General features: G+C 39.1%; 2 protein-coding genes across 2 annotated transcripts; both read right to left on the reverse strand.

Moving 5' to 3' along the window:
• Positions 1–10511: 10511 nt before the first annotated feature.
• Positions 10512–11334, reverse strand: LOC105044244 (germin-like protein 9-3). The gene has a single exon (XM_010922066.4). The coding sequence runs from the start codon at positions 11309–11311 to the stop codon at positions 10700–10702; it is 612 nt and encodes a 203-aa protein (XP_010920368.3). The 5' UTR covers positions 11312–11334; the 3' UTR covers positions 10512–10699.
• A 2390-nt stretch (positions 11335–13724) lies between these two features.
• LOC105044243 (receptor-like protein EIX1) lies at positions 13725–17288 on the reverse strand. Its single transcript, XM_010922065.4, has one exon. It carries the CDS (start codon positions 17214–17216, stop codon positions 14043–14045), a length of 3174 nt encoding a protein of 1057 aa, XP_010920367.3. The 5' UTR covers positions 17217–17288; the 3' UTR covers positions 13725–14042.
• Positions 17289–18651: the final 1363 nt, after the last annotated feature.

Consider the following 18651-nt stretch of genomic DNA (forward strand, 5'->3'; position numbering starts at 1 on the left):
GCCGTCAGGATCGCCGGAAAATCCATGAATAAGATGACCCCTGTTTTTGCTCTGTTTCGGTCGGACTCTTCCCTCTCTTTTCCGGCCACCGACGCCGCCGGTTGCGGCATCCCATTCCCGAGACCGAACCCCTATCTCCCTCTCTTCCTTTCCTGAAAATCTCGACCGCCGGCGATCGGCCAATGGCCGGAAATCATGAAGAAAGGGGACGGATCCCCTGTTTTCTGAATTTTTCTTTGTTTTTGCCGCCGTCCTCCTCTTCGCAGCCGGCCGAACCCCATCACCGGCCGTTGTCGGATCTCCGGCCAAGCCACCGGAGCCCGAGCCATCGAGGGGGGGACCTCACGGTCCTCCCCTGTTTCAGCCAAGGGAGGCCGCGGGAAGAAAAGAAGAAGGAAGAAGAAGAAGAAGAAAAGAAAAGAAAAGAAAAAGGAAAAAGAAAAAGAAAAAGAAAAGAAAAAGGAAAAAGAAAAGAAAAAAAAAAGAAAAAGGAAAAAGAAAAGAAAAAAAAAAGGAAAAGAGAAAGAGAAAAAAATAAAAAATAAAAATAAAAATAAAATAAAAAAAGAAGAAGAAGAGAGAAAAATTTTTTCTCCCCTCTTTCTACCTTCTCTCTCCAGTTTCTTTCTCTAGATTCTCTCTCTATTTTCTCTCTCTAGATTTTTCTCTCTTTTTGTGGATTTTATCTCTCTAGAATCTTTCTACTCTCTCTCTGATTACATCACAGACCCTAGGATAAATTTGAAATAAAAATATGATGATTTGAAATTGCTCCGAAATTCGTACGGTAGATCTGATCCCAGTCCGATTCTATTTGAAATTGTAACACTTGATTCATATTGAGTCACCCTGATAGGACCTTTGATGATCTTGATCATGATTGCTTCATCTGAAGGATACGAAGATTCTCTCTCCACTTTCTCTCTCTACTTTCTCTCTCTAGAATTTTCTCTCTCTTCATGGATTTTCTCTCTTTAGAAGTCTTATGGATCAGTGGAGGATCTAGATAATTAGATAAATCCTAATTTTGATTAATCCTAAGAGAGATCCTCGATTTGTGTATTAGGATCAATTATCGATAATTTCTATATATGTGATTTTTATATTTGATCAGGGTCATGAAGAGATACGATTGTCTGCATAAGATATCAAGTGGAATATCTTGTTAGAGAAATTTATAAATCAAAGAAGAACATTGATTTCTGTGCTTGGATCAGTCACCGGTAAATGTAAGAATCCCTGTACATGATCATCATTATATATGTTATTTTATCGTTGGTTTTATCTCATTGGTTTTGCATCGTTGGATTTGAGATCGATGAATTTGTTATATCTGAGATATTGTTATTTATTTATGTGATATTGAGCATGAGTATGCTATATCAATACAAATGTATCAGCGATTGATGGCAAGATTATGTGTATGACATATTTATTTCACTACAAAAGATGAATTGATTAATGAAGTTAAATATCATAATTTCATGAATATGAAAAGAAAGAGAATTATGGTTTGGACTGGCCTTGTCATGTGGAATAGCTTGCCAGGAGCTTATGCCTGGGACAGCCCCCACAGGCTTATGTGTGGAAGAATATGATCCGAGAAAGATCATGAAGAATCTGATCCGAGAAAGATCATGAATGATTTGATCCGAGAAAGATCATGGCCACTTTGATCCGAGAAAGATCATGAATATTTCGATCCGAGGAAGATCACAGAAATCGATCCGAATAAAAGATCGTCGCATGATCCTGGTAGTCCAAAGCCAAAGCCAAAGCTAAAGCTAAAGCGAAAAAGAAAAGGATTACAGATGATGTGATAATAGAAGAAAATGAAAAGATAAGACATGAAACAATCGTTGAATAAAATTGTTTCACTTATTTAACATATGATGATGCATCTCTTTTGATAAACAGATAATCTATAAATGTTTGCAGTATTCTGGACAGTGAACATCGACTTTTACGTGTTATTGCCTATCATTATTTTCAGATTATATTATTATATTGGTGTGATATGGAAATTCTTACTGGGCTGTAAAGCTCACACCCCTTCATTTTCTTTTTCTTCTCAGAGTTACAAGATGTCCATGGTTGGCTATGGTATGGATTTGTGAGTGAGCGGATGCATAGATAGAGTACCATTGATACCTGATCAGAGAATTGAAGAAATATTAATTGTAATTATGCAAGTTTTATGAATTATTATTGAAATTAAATATTATGGTTGATGAGATTGTAATGATTTAATTTGGCCTTGCATATTCTTTAGGGCTTGCTCTAAGGAGTGTGCGGCCATCACGTATCCGATCCGGATGTTGGGTTCGGGGCGTGACACAAATATTATTTATGAAAAAATAAATTATCTTCTTAGAGAAGCATGAGAACATGGACACGTTGGTTAATAAAAAAATTGGTCAAATTTTTAATAATATCTGCCCACCAAAGAATGGCCAACAATGATATATTATATACGAGGGAAAACCAATTTAGGTGCTTTAAAAGTGCTCATATTTTTTTGAATGGGTGCTCCTCTCGCGCATCTACTATTCACAAAATCTTTTAAGATCTCAACAGCCGGCCCATCCTCTGTGGAGCATAGGCTTTTCCAGGTTTTGTTATGTTGTGGAATAGGACCTAAGGCATCTTGACAGCCGCGGCCTCCTCTAATTAGCTTCCTTGTCGGTTTCTTTTGGCTTTCAATCTTCGCATCATTCAACTTTTGTAATGTGGTGTTTTTTTGTTTCTCGGGAGTGGTTTCTGGATTGGGTCTTCTGTAACAAATATTTATTTTCTCTTATGTATATCCTTCTTCTTGTACATTTTTTTTTCTTTGTTTATAAAAATTCAAATGACTAAGATTCTAACCTTAGTCTCTTTCCATTCAAAAAAAAAAAAAAGAAAAAAAAAAGGAAGAAGCTACCTAGAGATTGCTTTGATGAGAAGGGGATCACCAGGCAAAGCAAGGGAGGGGTAGGAGTTGTATCTTCTATTGGATTGCACAATGATTAATTCAACATCTATATAGGTGGATGTCTCAAGGGTTTAGAGTGCTTTGAGAGCTATGTGGAGACCATCCAACGGTCAATGTCGCAAAAGAAATCAATCATTTTTTTTTTTGCAAAAGATGCAACCAAACCTGAAGGAAAGCTTGCCTTACACCTAGAGCAGAGAGTAGAAGAAAATTTACCCGAAGAACTTGAGAGTAGAAAAAGCTGACCACAAAGATGTGTGAAAGAAATATAACCGCATGATACTAAGATTATTCTACATCCACCCTGTTCTTATGCCTTCTTGCTTGTTTCTTCCTCTTCAAAGCCAGAATTAGGCCGGCCATACTCATATTCAAGCTCGAATTGAATTATTTTTAGACTTTTGCTTGGGCTTAGGCCTGAATTTTTTAAAAAATGCAGCCCAAGCCCGATTGGACCAGCTCGAAAATCCCAACCATGGCATAAGCCATTGATGCCATCCAAAGACATCTCAAGGCATCAGTGGTGGTGAGAAAGTCTTTGTGCACCATGTCCAGTGTAATAAAATCGATGTAGAGCATACCACTCAACCATCTTAAAATATATAGCCATTGCTTTCCAATGCATATTTAATAGTATATTTAATACTTATAGTTCTACTCTTTCTTTTAAAATTTTAAATGATGAAAATGTCCCTTATCTTTTGAAAAAATTATGACATTCGGTGATCAAATTATAACTTCCTACACACAGGATGTCATAATTTTTTTTTCAGAAGTCATAAAGACAGAAGGATATTTTCATTATTAAAAATTTATGAATTTTTTAAATAACAAAAATATTCTTTTCTTTTTTATGACATTCTATGTGTAGGAAGTCATATTTTGACTGTAGGGATGTCATAATATGGTCACGGGATATCATAATTTTTTCAGAAGAAGATGAATATTTTCATCATTCAAAATTTTGAATAAAAAAACATACATGTAGATATTAAATGCATCTTGAAAAGTGATGGCTATGTGGTCCAATTAAGTGAAGTGGTGCATTTTTTTTATATTGAATACGGTGTACAAAGAATTACTCCAACGGTGGTTTTGTGGTTTGATGTGGACGCAAAGGCCCGCGGTATAAATGCAGCCTTGTGGCTGAAGACACTGTCTTGCCCTCATCCACCCTCTCCCCTCGATTCTTTCATCACGGCCATCCTTTTCTCCACACTTTGTCCAACACCTCTGCCTGCAACTCCCAAAACTACCACCAGCAATGAACATCCACATTAATCCACCTATAAGCCTCCGCTGCTCCCACCATAAATCCACCCCCATATTAATCCCCATTCCCATATTAAAATTGAAACTGGGAGACAAGCAACAGAGATAGAGTCATTTTGTCTGTAAAGCATCCAGAAAATAAAAAACCCGCCCACCCACATCCCTTTCAGATGGCTTTAAAGGCTGCTGCCTCCTTTTTATTTTATTTTGTTTTGGGCTCAAGCCGGATTAATGGTAGACTTCAGCCCGGGCCCGGCCCGAAAATCAAACATGCTCTAAACCTTGAAGCAAACACGGTCCAAATTTATTTGGGATAAGCCCACAACCCGGCCCGAGCCCCATTCCATCCCTATCCTCCACTGCCATCTTCGGGCGCCTGCTCTTGTAACTATTAATGTATCTAGTTAATAAATCTCCGAAGGAAGTGTCTTACTTCATTTTCGCTCGAAAATTAAAAAAAGGATGAGGGAATCATATAGCTGAACAGAGAGTTCAAGAGAGTGGGGATATATTTTATTAACCCACACAATACAAAAAATGTAGAAAACAGGTAAAATGCAACAATGAAAGGGTAATTATTCTACTGACCAGATGAAAGCAATTACATGGCCATGATGAGTAAGGTGGGGTATAAATAGGCATGCAGAAGTAACGAAAGGAAGAAATTTTCGAAGGAATGGACTCAAATATGCTTTTCTTTTAATACAAGATTTGCATGCTGGCCTAGAAGCAATGCTGGTCTATTGCCATAGTTCGGCACATTCTTTGGCTGACAGCTTGGCATTCCAAGTAATGTTCTCAGGTTTGTAGTCTTCTAGTTTGCCTTGTTCAGGCTTGTTCCAAAACTAATCTTATTTAGAGGGCCCCCATGGATCATAATGTACCTTTGTTAGTGCCGGCTCAAGGTAACATGGCTAGCTTAACCAAAATGACTTAGCAACAAACTATTGCCGTAGTGAGTGCGGACTGTCTGCGTACGGAAATAAATCCTAGGAAAAATCTATGCATCAGACAAGGTACACCAATTGATTGTATCTGGATATGCTCCATCAACTGAAATTTACCGATTGACTAGGTCACCAGCCAATGGAAGTTTCTTCCATGATCGGACAAGCATGTGTGGTTGGTGTTGATGGCCGGTCAAAGAAGCGGACAAGCACATCAACAGGAGAGTCCATTGGGAAAATGTTTAACCTTGAATGTTCAACACGTTTTCAAGATATAGCCCACCATGAAGTGTTTCGATAGCGAGTAAATATTTGCAAGACCAATGCTAGAGGAAGGCAAAAATTATCCTCCAGAATTTTTTATTATGGCCACGCAATAGAGCGATAGAGTTCGAGTATGAGCAGACTGAATTATTTGAGATTTCTTTAACTTTTGTTCCACCTTCTCGAAGTCGGCAGACAGACAATCATTTTACCATAGCTCCTCTTCCCTCTAATGACAGCATATTCTCGGGCACCTGTGTTCTATCCTTGTAGCTGGTTATAAGCTGTCAACTTTGTAGGCATCTTATAAATTTAGTAATGTTGCTTGATATTATCTATATTTTAGTTTATATGAGTTTAATTTGATGGGGAAGAAAATGAGGTGGTAATGAGGAGGGAAATGTGGCCCCATGTTCGTTTTCAGTGCTCAAAAAGCTTGGCCCGTGGGACTTTCTTTTACCTATTCCAGAACAGTTGTAAAGGAACAAGGAAAAGAAATGTGAAGACAAGATGACCTAAAATAGTCTGGTTAGTGGTTACAGAGGGAACTAGAACCTGTAATGAGGGCACCCAAAGTGCTAGGAGAAAAGAATTCTGCATGCCTTATCATTATTCTCTTGCCCTTAAAAGGAGCCACGCTGTGACCTTAGTTCTCAACAAAACGGAAAAAATTTTAACAAGAAGTTGGCTAATTCAACTCAACTGCAAATAAGGAAATATTTAGCCCGAATATTTAATTATTAGAAAGATTTAAACAAAAAACAACAGAAATTATTCAAAGTCCCAATGACTAAGGAGTCTTGAACATGGCTCCTTAGTCTTGAACATGGCTCCTCCCCTTAAATGTCACCCTTGTCCTCAAGGGTGATGTCTGGAAACTGTTCTTTGATGAAGAACAGCTTGTGGTATTGGAATAATCTTTTCTTTATCCATGCTCATCACAGCCATCTATTCCATTTCTACATTTTCATCGCTATATCCAAGCATGCTTGAATTAGGAACAACTTGTTGCAGCGATGCCTGGGACTGAAGTTTTCATTGCAAGATGGTGAACCACCCCTCGGAACAAGTGAAGGCAGCGAGAGAGATCTCTTGCTTTGTATAAGCGAGCCAACCCAGTGGCTGAAGATAAGGTGGTGGGTCTATTGGCTTGCACATCAGTGCGAATCGCATCACGCAGGCCACTAATAAAGCAGCTCAACTGTCTATTTGGTAGTATAGGCCCAGCTTTAGCCAGCAACTTCTCAAAACTAGTTTGATATTTTGCTACACCATCAGTTTGCCTTTGTTTAGTGAGCTCTCCAAAGAAATCAAAAAACTGATCTTTGAATTGGTCCCAAGCTAAAACTCTTGTTTTAGCAATTGATACCAAAGTTTTGTCTCACCTTCAAGATGGGAAGATGCTAGAGGGACACGATCATTAATCGGTATCTCGTGAATTTGAAAGAGCTGTTCAGCCCGACGTACCCAACTGGTTGGGTCTTCTCCTCCATTGAAGCCGGGAAAGTTTAACTCCATTGTTGTTGGCAAGAACGAATTGGTAAAATTATTATGTTGAAAGCTGCCACCTCATGAATTTGCATGGAATTCTCAGCAGTTTCGTTTGTGGACAGACTCACCAGTTGGTAAATACGAGTACTAAGCTTTCCGAACATTTCCATCATTTGGTTCATGATCTTCTTCGGTCCAGTTGAAGGTGACTCCATAGAATTTTCTAGCTTCTCCTCTCTTTGATCCACAGCCATGCTCTGATACCACTTTGGTATAGTCTGACTGGTTGAAGAAGACTTTTCTTTACCTATTTTAGAGTAGTTGTAAGAGGACATGGAAAAGAAAGGTGAAGACAACATGACTTAAAATACTGGGGTTACTTCAAGGGAATCAGAAGCTCCAATGAGAGCACCCAAAGTGCCGGAAAAAGAATTTTGCATGCCTTGTCATTATTCTCTTTGCCTTTAAATAGGCCACAATACAACGAAAGTAAAGTTCTTAACAAAATGGAAAGAATCCTAACAGCTAGTTGACTACTTCAACTCAACTACAAATCAGGAAATAATTAGCCCGAATATCTAACTATCAGGAATATTTAAATCGAAAACAATAGAAATTATTCAAAAAACTAAGGACTAGGAAGTCTCGAGCATAATAGATTGGTTGTTCTCATATCAGATGGGCTTAAATCATCCGTTCTATCAAAAAAAGGAAAAAAAAATACTAAATAACAAGCTTAGGTCAGTCGATAAGCTCATTTACCACCATATGCAATGAGGCAATATCCAATATCTTTTTTTTCCTGGCAATTTTTGACAGGATGTCAACTGGGAGCTCGATTCAGATGCCACGAATTTTTTTTTTTGACGGTGATACAAATTATGACGCAATCCAATTATATATTGCACTGGTGCTCGCTAAAAACTCTGGCATCAGGGACCCTCCCAGAAGATGACAATGCTAAGGGCCCTTCACTCAGAAAAAAAATTAAAGAAAAAAAATAGACAATGCTACGGACCCATTAGCCTAGGACTAATGGACCATGAGTGGGGACGTTGAGGCGGAGTTGCAAGCATGTAAGGTATTGTGATGGAGATAAATATGTATATAATGATATATATTATTTATGACGGAAAGCCAATTTAGGTGCTTTAAAGTCCCTGTAACACCCGGCCCATTGGGCCTTAAACCCAAAAGCTAAAAAAAAAAAAAATTGAAGAAGACTCCTGCATGCGGGAGTCTTCTTTCATCGTCGGTGACTTCTAATGGGAGTCGGAAAGGCTACGGGGAGGAGTCAAACTCCTCCCCTCCGACTCTATTTAAGGGGGAGACCCTTCTCCTTTCTTCCTACTAAAGAATCATAGAGCGAAACGGCGAAGATCGTCGGAAATCGCTTGCGGAAATTGTCATCGTGTTCGCCGCAATTCCTCGCCGGAGCTCGAGGTAAGCATATGGTTCTCTTCCTCTCTTCTCTCCCTTCCTTCCCGTGCCGGTGTGCGCGTTCGCCGGTGATCGGAGTTGTCGGATTTTATCGTGGGAGAGTTTCGGTTTTTTCTGATTTTCGGGTGTCGGTGGTCGTTGCCGGCCATCGGTTTGGGTTCTTTCGGATGGCGGGTCGCTCTCCTCCTACCGTCGGCCATCCCCGTGCTGGCCGGCCGCTGGTCGGCCAACCAAACGAGGGGGGGACCATTCGGTCCCCTGTTTCACCCATGGGAGGCCACGAGAAGAAGAAGTAAAAGAAGGAAGAAATAGAAAAAGAAAAAAAAAAAAATAAAAGAAAAAAAAAAGAAAAAAAAAGAAAAAAAAATAAATAAATAAATAAATAAATATAAGAGAAAATTTTTTTCTCTCTTCCTTCAGCCTGAACCATTGCTTTCTCTCTCTAGAATTGGGCTTTCTCTCTCTACTTTCTCTCTCTAAAATTTTTTCTCTCTAGATTGTTTCTCTCTTTTGATGGATTTCTCTCTCCAAAGTTATCCTTCTAAGATTAGCATAGTGAAAGGCTTCATTTTGATGATTTTGATCGAGTTTAGTGAAGAGTCCGATTCCAAATGGGATTTTGATTTAGAATTTGTTTAGATTTAATTTTGAATTAACATTAATGCAAGAATACAATTTTGAATAATAGGCACTGAAGAATTACCTAGAGATTAATCGATCTATTCGTTCAGTGATCTGTGAAAGGTAAGTAATGAATCATCTTCTCGAGATATTTCATACTTTTTCTGAAAGTAAATAATTATTCTTTGAAATTATGCATGATTTATGAAATTGTGTTTTGAATGAAAAGTGATTCTAAAATACTATGAGTTTATTGATTATACACATGTTCAATAGAAATTATGATATGTTATGATACAAAAGTGTTTTGATATAGATCGAATTTATGCTCTCAGCCTAACTATGTTTCAGTGGGCCCCATCAATAGGGATTATATGTTGGTACTCGGTGGACCATACCAGTAGGGGTTGTGTGCTGGTATTTGTGGACCTGCCAGTGGGGTTGTGCGCTAGTATTCAATGGACCCCGTCAATGGGGGTTAAACGTTGGTTATAGTCGAGACTGTTGAGTTACGAGTGTTTTGAATCGAATTGGATTTATGATTATATTATATGTGAATATTTGAAAAGATTGGATTTGCATTAAATCAGCATGAAATATATTTTTATGTTTATTTGCAGTATTGTTCTTGAAAATTATATAATATCTGAAATATCTAGTTGAGATATTTGTTACTTACTGGACTGTCTAGCTCGTTACCTTTCTTTCTATTTTTTAGATTCAAATAATTAATTACAACGTGAGAAATAATATTGGGACAGAGCTTTTAGAGGCGAGATTTAGCATTGTCAACTTCATTGAACTGAAATCTATTATTTTATTTTTAATGAAATTTTATTAGACGTAAGATATTTGATTTAATTGCTTGAATTAAAGTTGAATAATAATTATTTGAATTTATTCTGCTGTGGTGCATTGATATCGTGATGAGATGCTTGCATGCTTATGGAGAGAGTTCTTTATAAGTATGTGATGGTTGGTGCGACTTCCTGTCGCGATCTCGGGCCGAGGGCGTGACAGTCCCAGAAGCTACCGAGTAGATCACGAGGCAAAGCAAGCAGAAGGGTAGCCTGTTCTGCACCGAGGAGAGCAGAAAGTAGAGGAAAATATGCTGGAAGAACTAAAGAGCAGAGAAAACAGACCACGAAGATCTTTGGAGAGAAGATATCGCCACATGACAAATAAGACTGTTCTACATCCACCCTGTTTTATCTTGTTACTCGTTTATTCATCTCCTTCTCTCCCATCTTCATCCTTTTATTAACAGCTCTTGTAACTATTAATTTATCTAGTTAATAAATCTGTAGGAAGTGTCTCACTTCATTAGCCCTCAAGAAGGAAAAAAGAAGAGGGGATCATATAGCTGAACAGAGAGATCAAGACAGTGGGGTTATATCTCATTTGCCCACACAATGAAAATAATTTGGAAAACAAGTAGAGTGCAAGAATGAGAGGGCAATTACTAGAGCTACCAGATAAAAACAATTACATGGACATGATTCTTCAAAAAAAAAAAAAAAACATGGCATATGATGAGAAGGAAGCAATATATCAATTGCCGAGCTTCCACTCTTATCAACATTTAACATTCTTATGAAGCACAACTAGCTCACGAACATACTCCCCTTACAAACAGAGAATGAAAAACAGGACAGAGAATGATGTAAACAACTTCAGAGGCTCGCGCAAATCAACCCATGGTGTTAGCTGAAACAAGCTTGTCCATGGTTTGAGCATCTGTCTTGAAGGACTTGGCCAATACATCTTTGTCAATGCCACTCCCAAACAGAGTCTTTGGAAGAGAAACAGTGCCGGCATTAGCACTGCCGAATGCCGACAAGGCAAGAGCTGGGTATCTGGGGTCTTTGTTCGCTTGGAAGTGCACCAGGCCCTTGGGGAACACAAACAAGTCACCAGTCCGAAGCACCTGAGGGAAGAGCGTGTTGTTGGAGTCCACAAGCCCGACCTCGAGACTTCCTTGCACGACAAGGAGAAGCTCTGCCGAGCGAGGGTGGGTGTGGGGTGGATTGATGCCCCCAGGTGCAAACTGGAGCACAGCATACGAGACGCTCTGCCCCATGAGTGCTGGGAACTCTACCTGGCTCGCCTTGGTCACCTTAAATGTTGCATCCATGGGAGCACCCCACAAGGCCTGTTTGAGCCCTTTGAAGGTGAAGAAGTCGGCATTAGGAGTGACTCCATCAGGAACTATGAAATCTGATGTGATGTCAGGGTCTCCGGCGTGTGCGCCGAGGAGGGTTGCAAGAACTATGGCAAGAGCCAGCCGCGCATTGGCAGCCATCTTTTTTTGGAGAGGTCGCTAGGTGAACGGTGCTTCGTTTTGTTGGAGAAGGCGTTTACAAGGGGTATATATAAGCAGGCAGGAGTGCCTTAAGGGAGAATTTTTCCAAGGGCTTGGACCTGGCATTTACTCGTCCGATCCAAGAGTTGCATGCCGGCCTAGAGGCAGTGCTTATTATTGCCTAATTTTAGTGCATGCCATAGCTAGATTACAGCCAAGCATTTTTGTGATGTTCTGAATTTTGTAGTATTCTGAATTGCCTCCTTGTTGCCTGGTCCGAAAGTAATCCTTTTAGAGGGTTACAGTTTACATTGGTTTGTCCTGGTCAAAGTAATGCAACTCAAGTAAAATACTTGGTGATTTACTAATCAACCATGTTCTGGTTTTGGATACGAAACTTTTTCTACTGTGGACATGTATGAGTGGTGTTCTTCAGTCTATATACGGCTAATCTTATGTTCCATATAGTTGTTGTTGCTTCATTTATGTTACCAACTTTCCATATAGGTGAATATGTTGATTGCAAAGTCATTAGTTCAGATTATCTTGCTCAAAGATAGCTGAGTTTATTATTTTGTTTTTATATGGATGAGTTCCATAACAAAGTTACTAAACCTGCAGGTCAGCAGCCGATAGAATTTAATTCTGTGGTTGGACAAGCATGTATGGTTGGAGTTCTTGATGTGGTCCATCAATGATGCTGACTAGCCAATCAACAGAAGAATCCATTAGCAAAAATGCTTAATTTTGGATGTTCAACACGGTCTAGAGACGTAGTCCACCATGAGATATGCTGAAGATGCTATCTGATTCATTCTATGGTTAGTGTCCTTTTAGCAGCATAATTAAATTGAATCCTGATTTGAGTGCAGCTTCTTGTTTGCTGGTCCACCCCTCCAACTTTCCCCCACCTCTTAATTGCTGAAAAGAATTGTGCATGGATTAAACCTATGAAGGATTGCTATGTCCTATGTTTGATAGCCAGATTACGACATGGGCTTGTTATTAAATCTCCTGAACCTCCCTAGTTCTTCTGAAATTGACTCCTGGGGTCCAAAAGTTTGGCTATAAAGTGTCTGAAGTTGCTCCCAATCCGCTTTCGCAACCACATAGGCCCATGCTGAAACCAGAATGGCTGATGTCCACTGCTCTTTTTTAAAGATATATGAAGAATTTGGAATGACACATAATACTTTATTTCGTAGTTATTGAAAAAGAAAGGAGCTTATAATTTGCATTGCTGCAAGCTATGAATCTGCTTCATGAGCACTCGACTTACTCAGCAATGTCTTGTTAAATACAAACAACTATTACTAAAGGAAGGCTCATTCTTGCCAGCAAGTAAGGGCTTCTGAAGGAACTTTTGATGCAAGTCTGATCAATCTCCATGTTTTTCTAAGTTTATTTTTTGAAGAGGTTATATGACCTTTTTGAAGTTTGTCTTCTCTATCCTTGAAAGAAGAAGTAGTTAAGATAGATGGATTGCCTAAAATAAGAAGAAAAGATATCACATCCTTTTAGTTCTGCAAAAAAGAGGTTTAAACTAAGGTTGCTCGTGATCCTTACTCCTATAAAATCTCTGAAACCAGTGAATTAAATAAATACTAGAAAAAGCTGATCATACAAAATTTTCGTGAAGGAACTATAGGAGGTGCAACCACTGAATTAGATGATCAAAATAATGGACGACATCTGGAAGTCATCTTTTTGATGAATGCAAGAGGAGGCCAAGAGGGAAGTCTGTTTGATGGATTGGAAAGGATCTGCAAGTCCAAGGTGCAACGGAAGTCTAGGTGTGGTTGGTTCCCCAATGTCATGCAGTTGGATAAGTGGTGGGGGAAGACTATATTATAGGAACAAAGTATTCAGAAACACTAGTTTATCTGGATATATTGTTCTTAAAAAAATCCTCAAGAGTCCTGGTTGTAGTGCGGTAACAGATTCTAACACTTGAAGGAAGCTACTCTTGTAGTTGAGTAAAATATTAGATGGTAAGTCCTAGCTATTATGGAGTAGGCAAATTGGCAAGCTGTTGTAGAGATTGGCAGAAACAAGAAAATCTAACATTCAGGTTTCCAGATCATTTTTTTTTTTTAACGTGATTTTTCCAAAGCTGTTTAAGACAGTATTGGATCAAGAAGAATAATTAACTTCATAACATGAGTCAATATGTTTACCATTTGATAATTTTAATGAATTAGGGACATCAATCATAATAATTATAAGAGCCATGATATAGCTTGTGGAGCTGTAAACCTGAAACCTATCAAAGAGAGGCAATATAGGAGAAGAAAGAGATGGTAATAGTACCTGGCATTCTGAGTTATTTCATTCTACAGGTTCATCATTGATGGGAGTTAGAAGTAGATAGGCCCAATAATTGGGATTTAGTGCGGCTATCCTGTCACTTTGAAGATGAAAATATTTATGTGGCTTCTTGTAAAAAAGTTGAATAATTAGTTACCAGCCAGCTATGGCTTCAACTCTCACACAGATTAAGAAAACTAGATCACAATGCTCAGTTGGACATGTAGATGAAAACATCCTTCAGTCTAAGCACACAATGACATGTAAAAGTCAAGACCACTAACATGAACCACACATGCTAAAACCAGTACTACTTTACTACAGCAGGATCTTTTGCATCATCAATTGCTGAAGATGTGCCTAAAGCACCACGTACTCTAGAAATCAAGGAAGCAACCAAGTATAAAAGAGAACAGAAGTTTTTCTATCGCCTCCCATGCCTCATGCTTCTTGATTCACGATGGCAACCGGTTGCTCCTGGCATGACATTCTTCACCATTGATATCTCGTAGATGATCCAATCTATAAAGCGGAAGTAATGAATGCTCCATGTTCTGATTGATATCACCAAGCATACACCCAGAAGGCCCACTGCAAATCCTATACCGACGCTCATATAAAACCAATTGTCTTCAAATGCGTCATCATTTTCATCCTTGTCATTGCTGTTGGGCACATCAGCTTCAGTCGCCTCGCATTGAACAGTAAGCGGTAATCCACAGAGGAACAGGTTTCCAGTAAAGACTGAAGCATTAAATGTCGAAAGCTGGCCACCAGATGGAATTCTGCCTGAGAAGTCGTTGTTGGACAAGTTGAGATAACTCAAGAAGCTAACAGCTGACAAGCTAGAAGGAATGCCTCCTGAGAAGAGATTGTTTGATAGATCCAAAGATAACAATTCATGCATATCACCAATTCTGTCCGGAATTTTCCCACTAAGTCTGTTCCTCGAAAGGTCTAAAACCAGCAAACCGGCAAGTTTTGTAATTGCTCCAGGGAATTCTCCTGATAGCTTATTTCCAGAGAGATCGATGCTCGTGACAAGTGAAAGAGTTTTGTTGAACACTATTTCTTTGTTATTTAGATGGATTGTCAAGCTTTCTTCATAATAAGTCCCTCTATAACGCCCATACAAGAGATATCTATTCACCTTTTGGGATTGAGCCATGGCTTTGAGATCCCCAAAGCTGCGAGGAATGGGGCCTTCTATATCATTTTCTGCAAAATCAAGAACTTGCAAAGAGCTCAAGTTGGAGAGCCGAGATGGGATTTCTCCTGCAAGCTTGTTTGATCTCAATCGCAGAATTCTGAGAGCTGGGAAATTCTGTCCAAGCCAAGATGGAATGATACCTTCTAACTTATTGTTCCCGAGATCAAGAGTTTCCAAACTAGAGCAGTTCTGCAAGGATGGAGGGATTATTCCATATAGCATATTGTTGCCAAGGTGCAGTATTTGAAGTTGTTCTAGCCTCCCAATAGAAGAAGGAATAGTTCCACTAAGATAGTTGTGATCGAGACCAAGAGCTTTCAGATAAGAGCAGTTTTGCAAGCTTGAAGGGATGACACCCATTAGGTTGTTGCTCGAAAGGTCAAGCACTTGCAGTCCTTGCATCTTGCCGATCGAAGTAGGAACCTTGCCAGATATATTGTTATTGGAGAGGGATAGAGAGATCAGATAAGGTTGCAATTCACCAATGTTCGGTGGGATAGTACCAGAGAACTGATTGTGGGATAGGTCTAGTAGCTCAATCTCATTTGATAGAACAGGTATGGGTCCACTCAAGAGGTTTGATCTCATATCAATATCAGCAAAAGCAGCAACTTTCAGTGGGTTTGGTAGCTGTCCTTCAATCTGATTGAAAGAGATGTTGAGAAGAGAGAGGTTGAAACTCAGATCCCAGAACCAAGTTGGTATCTTTCCAGAGATGCTAGAGTTTGAGAGGTCAAGATATTCGAGTTCTTTCTGGTTTTCAAGCCAAGTGGGGAACTGGGGATCTAGGTGACATGAACCCATGCCCAGATTTCTGACCTGAAATGAAGGAACCCAGCCAGAGTTTACATTAATTATCAACGAGTTCGAAGACATGGATAAGATCTTTAGATTACTCAGCTCTGCGAAATGAATTTCTGACAGAGTGCCAGTCAATTGGTTCGAAGAGATATCGAAGTTGACCAGTTTCGAAAGTTGTCCTAGAGTGGGTGGTAGAGTCCCATTCAGTTCATTTCCTTCAAGGCTCAAGTCAGTGAGAAGTGATAGTTTCCCGATAGATCGAGGAACAGGACCTTGAAATGAGTTGTAACCGAGATCAAGTTCTTGAAGATTTTCAAGCTCACCTAACCATTCAGGTAGAATCCCTGATAACTTATTAACAGCCAAATTAAAATCAGCTAAGCTATGCAGAGGCTTTTGGGAGATGCACTTATTAGCCTTTTCAAGAGAAGCCGGTAGTCCTAGAGTCAGATTGTTTCCTGATAAATCCAATGTTTTCAAGTTGCAGAGCTTACCGATGGAGCCCGGGATGCCTCCCTCAATGTTGTTGGAGAACAGGTTGAGCTCAACAAGCGATGTGATATTTCCAATAGAAGCAGGAAGGTCTCCATACACCTGATTCGATGCCAAGTCGAGAATCTGAATTTGTCTCCAAGTTCCACTGAGTAGTTTTGAACAGTCAGCGGTGAGATTGTCATTCATGGATAGGTCTAGATGTCTCAGATTGGGAAGATCAGAGAGCTCAACAGGGATCAGGCCATGCAAATTGGTGCTGCTAATGTCCACATGAATTAGTCTGCTAAGGTTCTGAAACCACTCTGGAATTGTTGAATTGAAGCGGTTGGATGCAAGGTCAACGACCGAAAGTGAAGTGAAATTGACCGAAGGAAGGGAGTGAGCAATGCCTGAAAGACTGCAGTCCTCCAAATGCAATTCAGTAAGAAAAGGCAGCCTATTTAGCATATGAATCCATTGTGGTCCTATAAGTGAAAGGTCAACACCATCCATTGCAAGGTGCACCAGAGAAGAAAGATCAGTTACCCATTGAAAGCTCTCAACCGTCAATGGTTGAAAACCTGAAGAAAGATCGAGGTAGTGCAACCTAGATAAATTTCCCAATTGAGAGGGAATGATGCCAACAAAGCCTGCATTTGAGAGGTTTAAGTACCTCAAATTATTGAGACAGCCAATGAACTCTGGGATTCGAATGCCCTCGAAGGTGTTGTAACTCAAATCTAAATGCCTCAAGGACTTGAGTTGAAGCAAAGAAGGATCTATTCTCCCACTCAAGTTCCAGAAACCGTTTCTGTTATTACTGACAGAGCCAAAATAATTTGGATATGGATTATGGAGATCAATGCAAATAACAGATCCAGTCTGGTTGTCACAACTTACCCCTCTCCATCTGCAGCAGTTGCGACCTTGCCATGAGGAGAGCCGGTTTTCAGGGTCCGAGAGGCCGCTTTTGAATTGAAGGAGGGCTTTCCTCTCAGCATCCAGACATCTGCCATCAGAAGCACCTCTGCAGATGAGAAATTCTGCACTCAAGATGCAGGCAAACAGCAAGCAGTGGCCAACAACACAAGGCCCAGATGCCGAACCCATCATAGCATCAACAACAGTATGACTGGATGGCTTGAAGGCACAGATCGAGATAAATAGTGCTGGTGGTGTCTTAAGGTCTTCTTCCTAGGTTTCTTGCATCCCAAAATAAAGTGATCTGCTCTTTTTTATACTTAGTTTAGTTCATTGTTAAAGGAAACATTGACTTTTGGTCAATAAAAAGGAAACGTTGACTTCTTATTCAAATGAAGTCAACAATCGAATCTTTGAAGCTTCTAATACCAGCTGCTCATAACTTAAATTAACTTCAGAGTTATCTGTTGCAGTTGTCTGTCAGCTCGGGATGAATTTGTTACCTCATGGATAAGCTAGAAAGGTATTAAAAAAATGGATAATTTGGCCTTTCTATCTGACAGCATTGAGAATATTGTTCTGGTTTCACATGGGTTTTCTTCCAATGAAGACCTAAATATCTCACACTGATTTTTATTCAACAGCAAGGGAATTCATAATTGTCATTTCATCAACATAATAATTTAAAGCTGTCTTACTTTGATGACTTGCACAGAAGAATTTACTCGTACCTTAATCTTATTTCATGTTTTTTTTTTCAAATATATTATGTATAGAGTGTCACGCTCCGAACCCAACACCCGGTTCGGATACGTGATGGCCGCACACTCCTTAGAGCAAGCCCCAAAGAATATGCAAGACCAAAAGTAATTCATTACAACCTCAACATCCATAATTAGAATTCTAATAATAATTAGCAAAACTTATATAATTACAATTGAAATTTTTTCTATCTTCTGATCGAATATCATGACACTCTATTATGCATCTGCTCACCCGTAAATCTATACCACAGTCAAGCATGAGCATCCTGTAACTCTGAAAGAAAAAGAAAGATGAAGGGGTGTGAGCTTTACAGCCCAATAAGAATTTCCATATCATACAATATAATAATATAATTAAAAATAAAGATAAATAATAAAATATAAAATCTCATATTCAATATCCGAAAAAATGCAAACATCTATAATTTATCTACCTTGTCAAAAGAGAGATATCATCATATGTTAAGGGGTGAAATACTTTTGTTCAACAATTTTTTCATATCTTGTCTTTCCTTTCTCTTTTCATTATTGTCACGCCCCAAATCCGAGACATAACACGGCCATGCTACCGAGGGATGGAACCCACGATAACACGAAGCCAATTCATCATAATCATCTAAAATCCGTCAAATAAAAAGATTCAATTCTATTATTCATCAAATAATCGAACCAATATTGATTCAGAGCATCTAAATCCAAAAGCAAGTACTAACCCGAATCTCAACATTCATAAATAACTACAAATTCATGATTATAAATAAATTAAACTTCTGTTGCCTAATTTTTCAGCTTGCTATGCCGATCTTCAAGCTTGGATTCCTTTTTGCCGATCCTAACCTTATTTTTCTGTTCAAACAAAAAGA

The sequence above is a fragment of the Elaeis guineensis genome, chromosome 4 (genome assembly GCF_000442705.2).
Source record: "Elaeis guineensis isolate ETL-2024a chromosome 4, EG11, whole genome shotgun sequence".
NCBI lineage: Eukaryota > Viridiplantae > Streptophyta > Magnoliopsida > Arecales > Arecaceae > Elaeis > Elaeis guineensis.

Bases quoted from the DNA above. Each gene is read 5' to 3' on its own strand.
- LOC105044244 (XM_010922066.4), bottom strand. From the start codon at position 11,311: ATGGCTGCCAATGCGCGGCTGGCTCTTGCCATAGTTCTTGCAACCCTC.
- LOC105044243 (XM_010922065.4), bottom strand. From the start codon at position 17,216: ATGATGGGTTCGGCATCTGGGCCTTGTGTTGTTGGCCACTGCTTGCTG.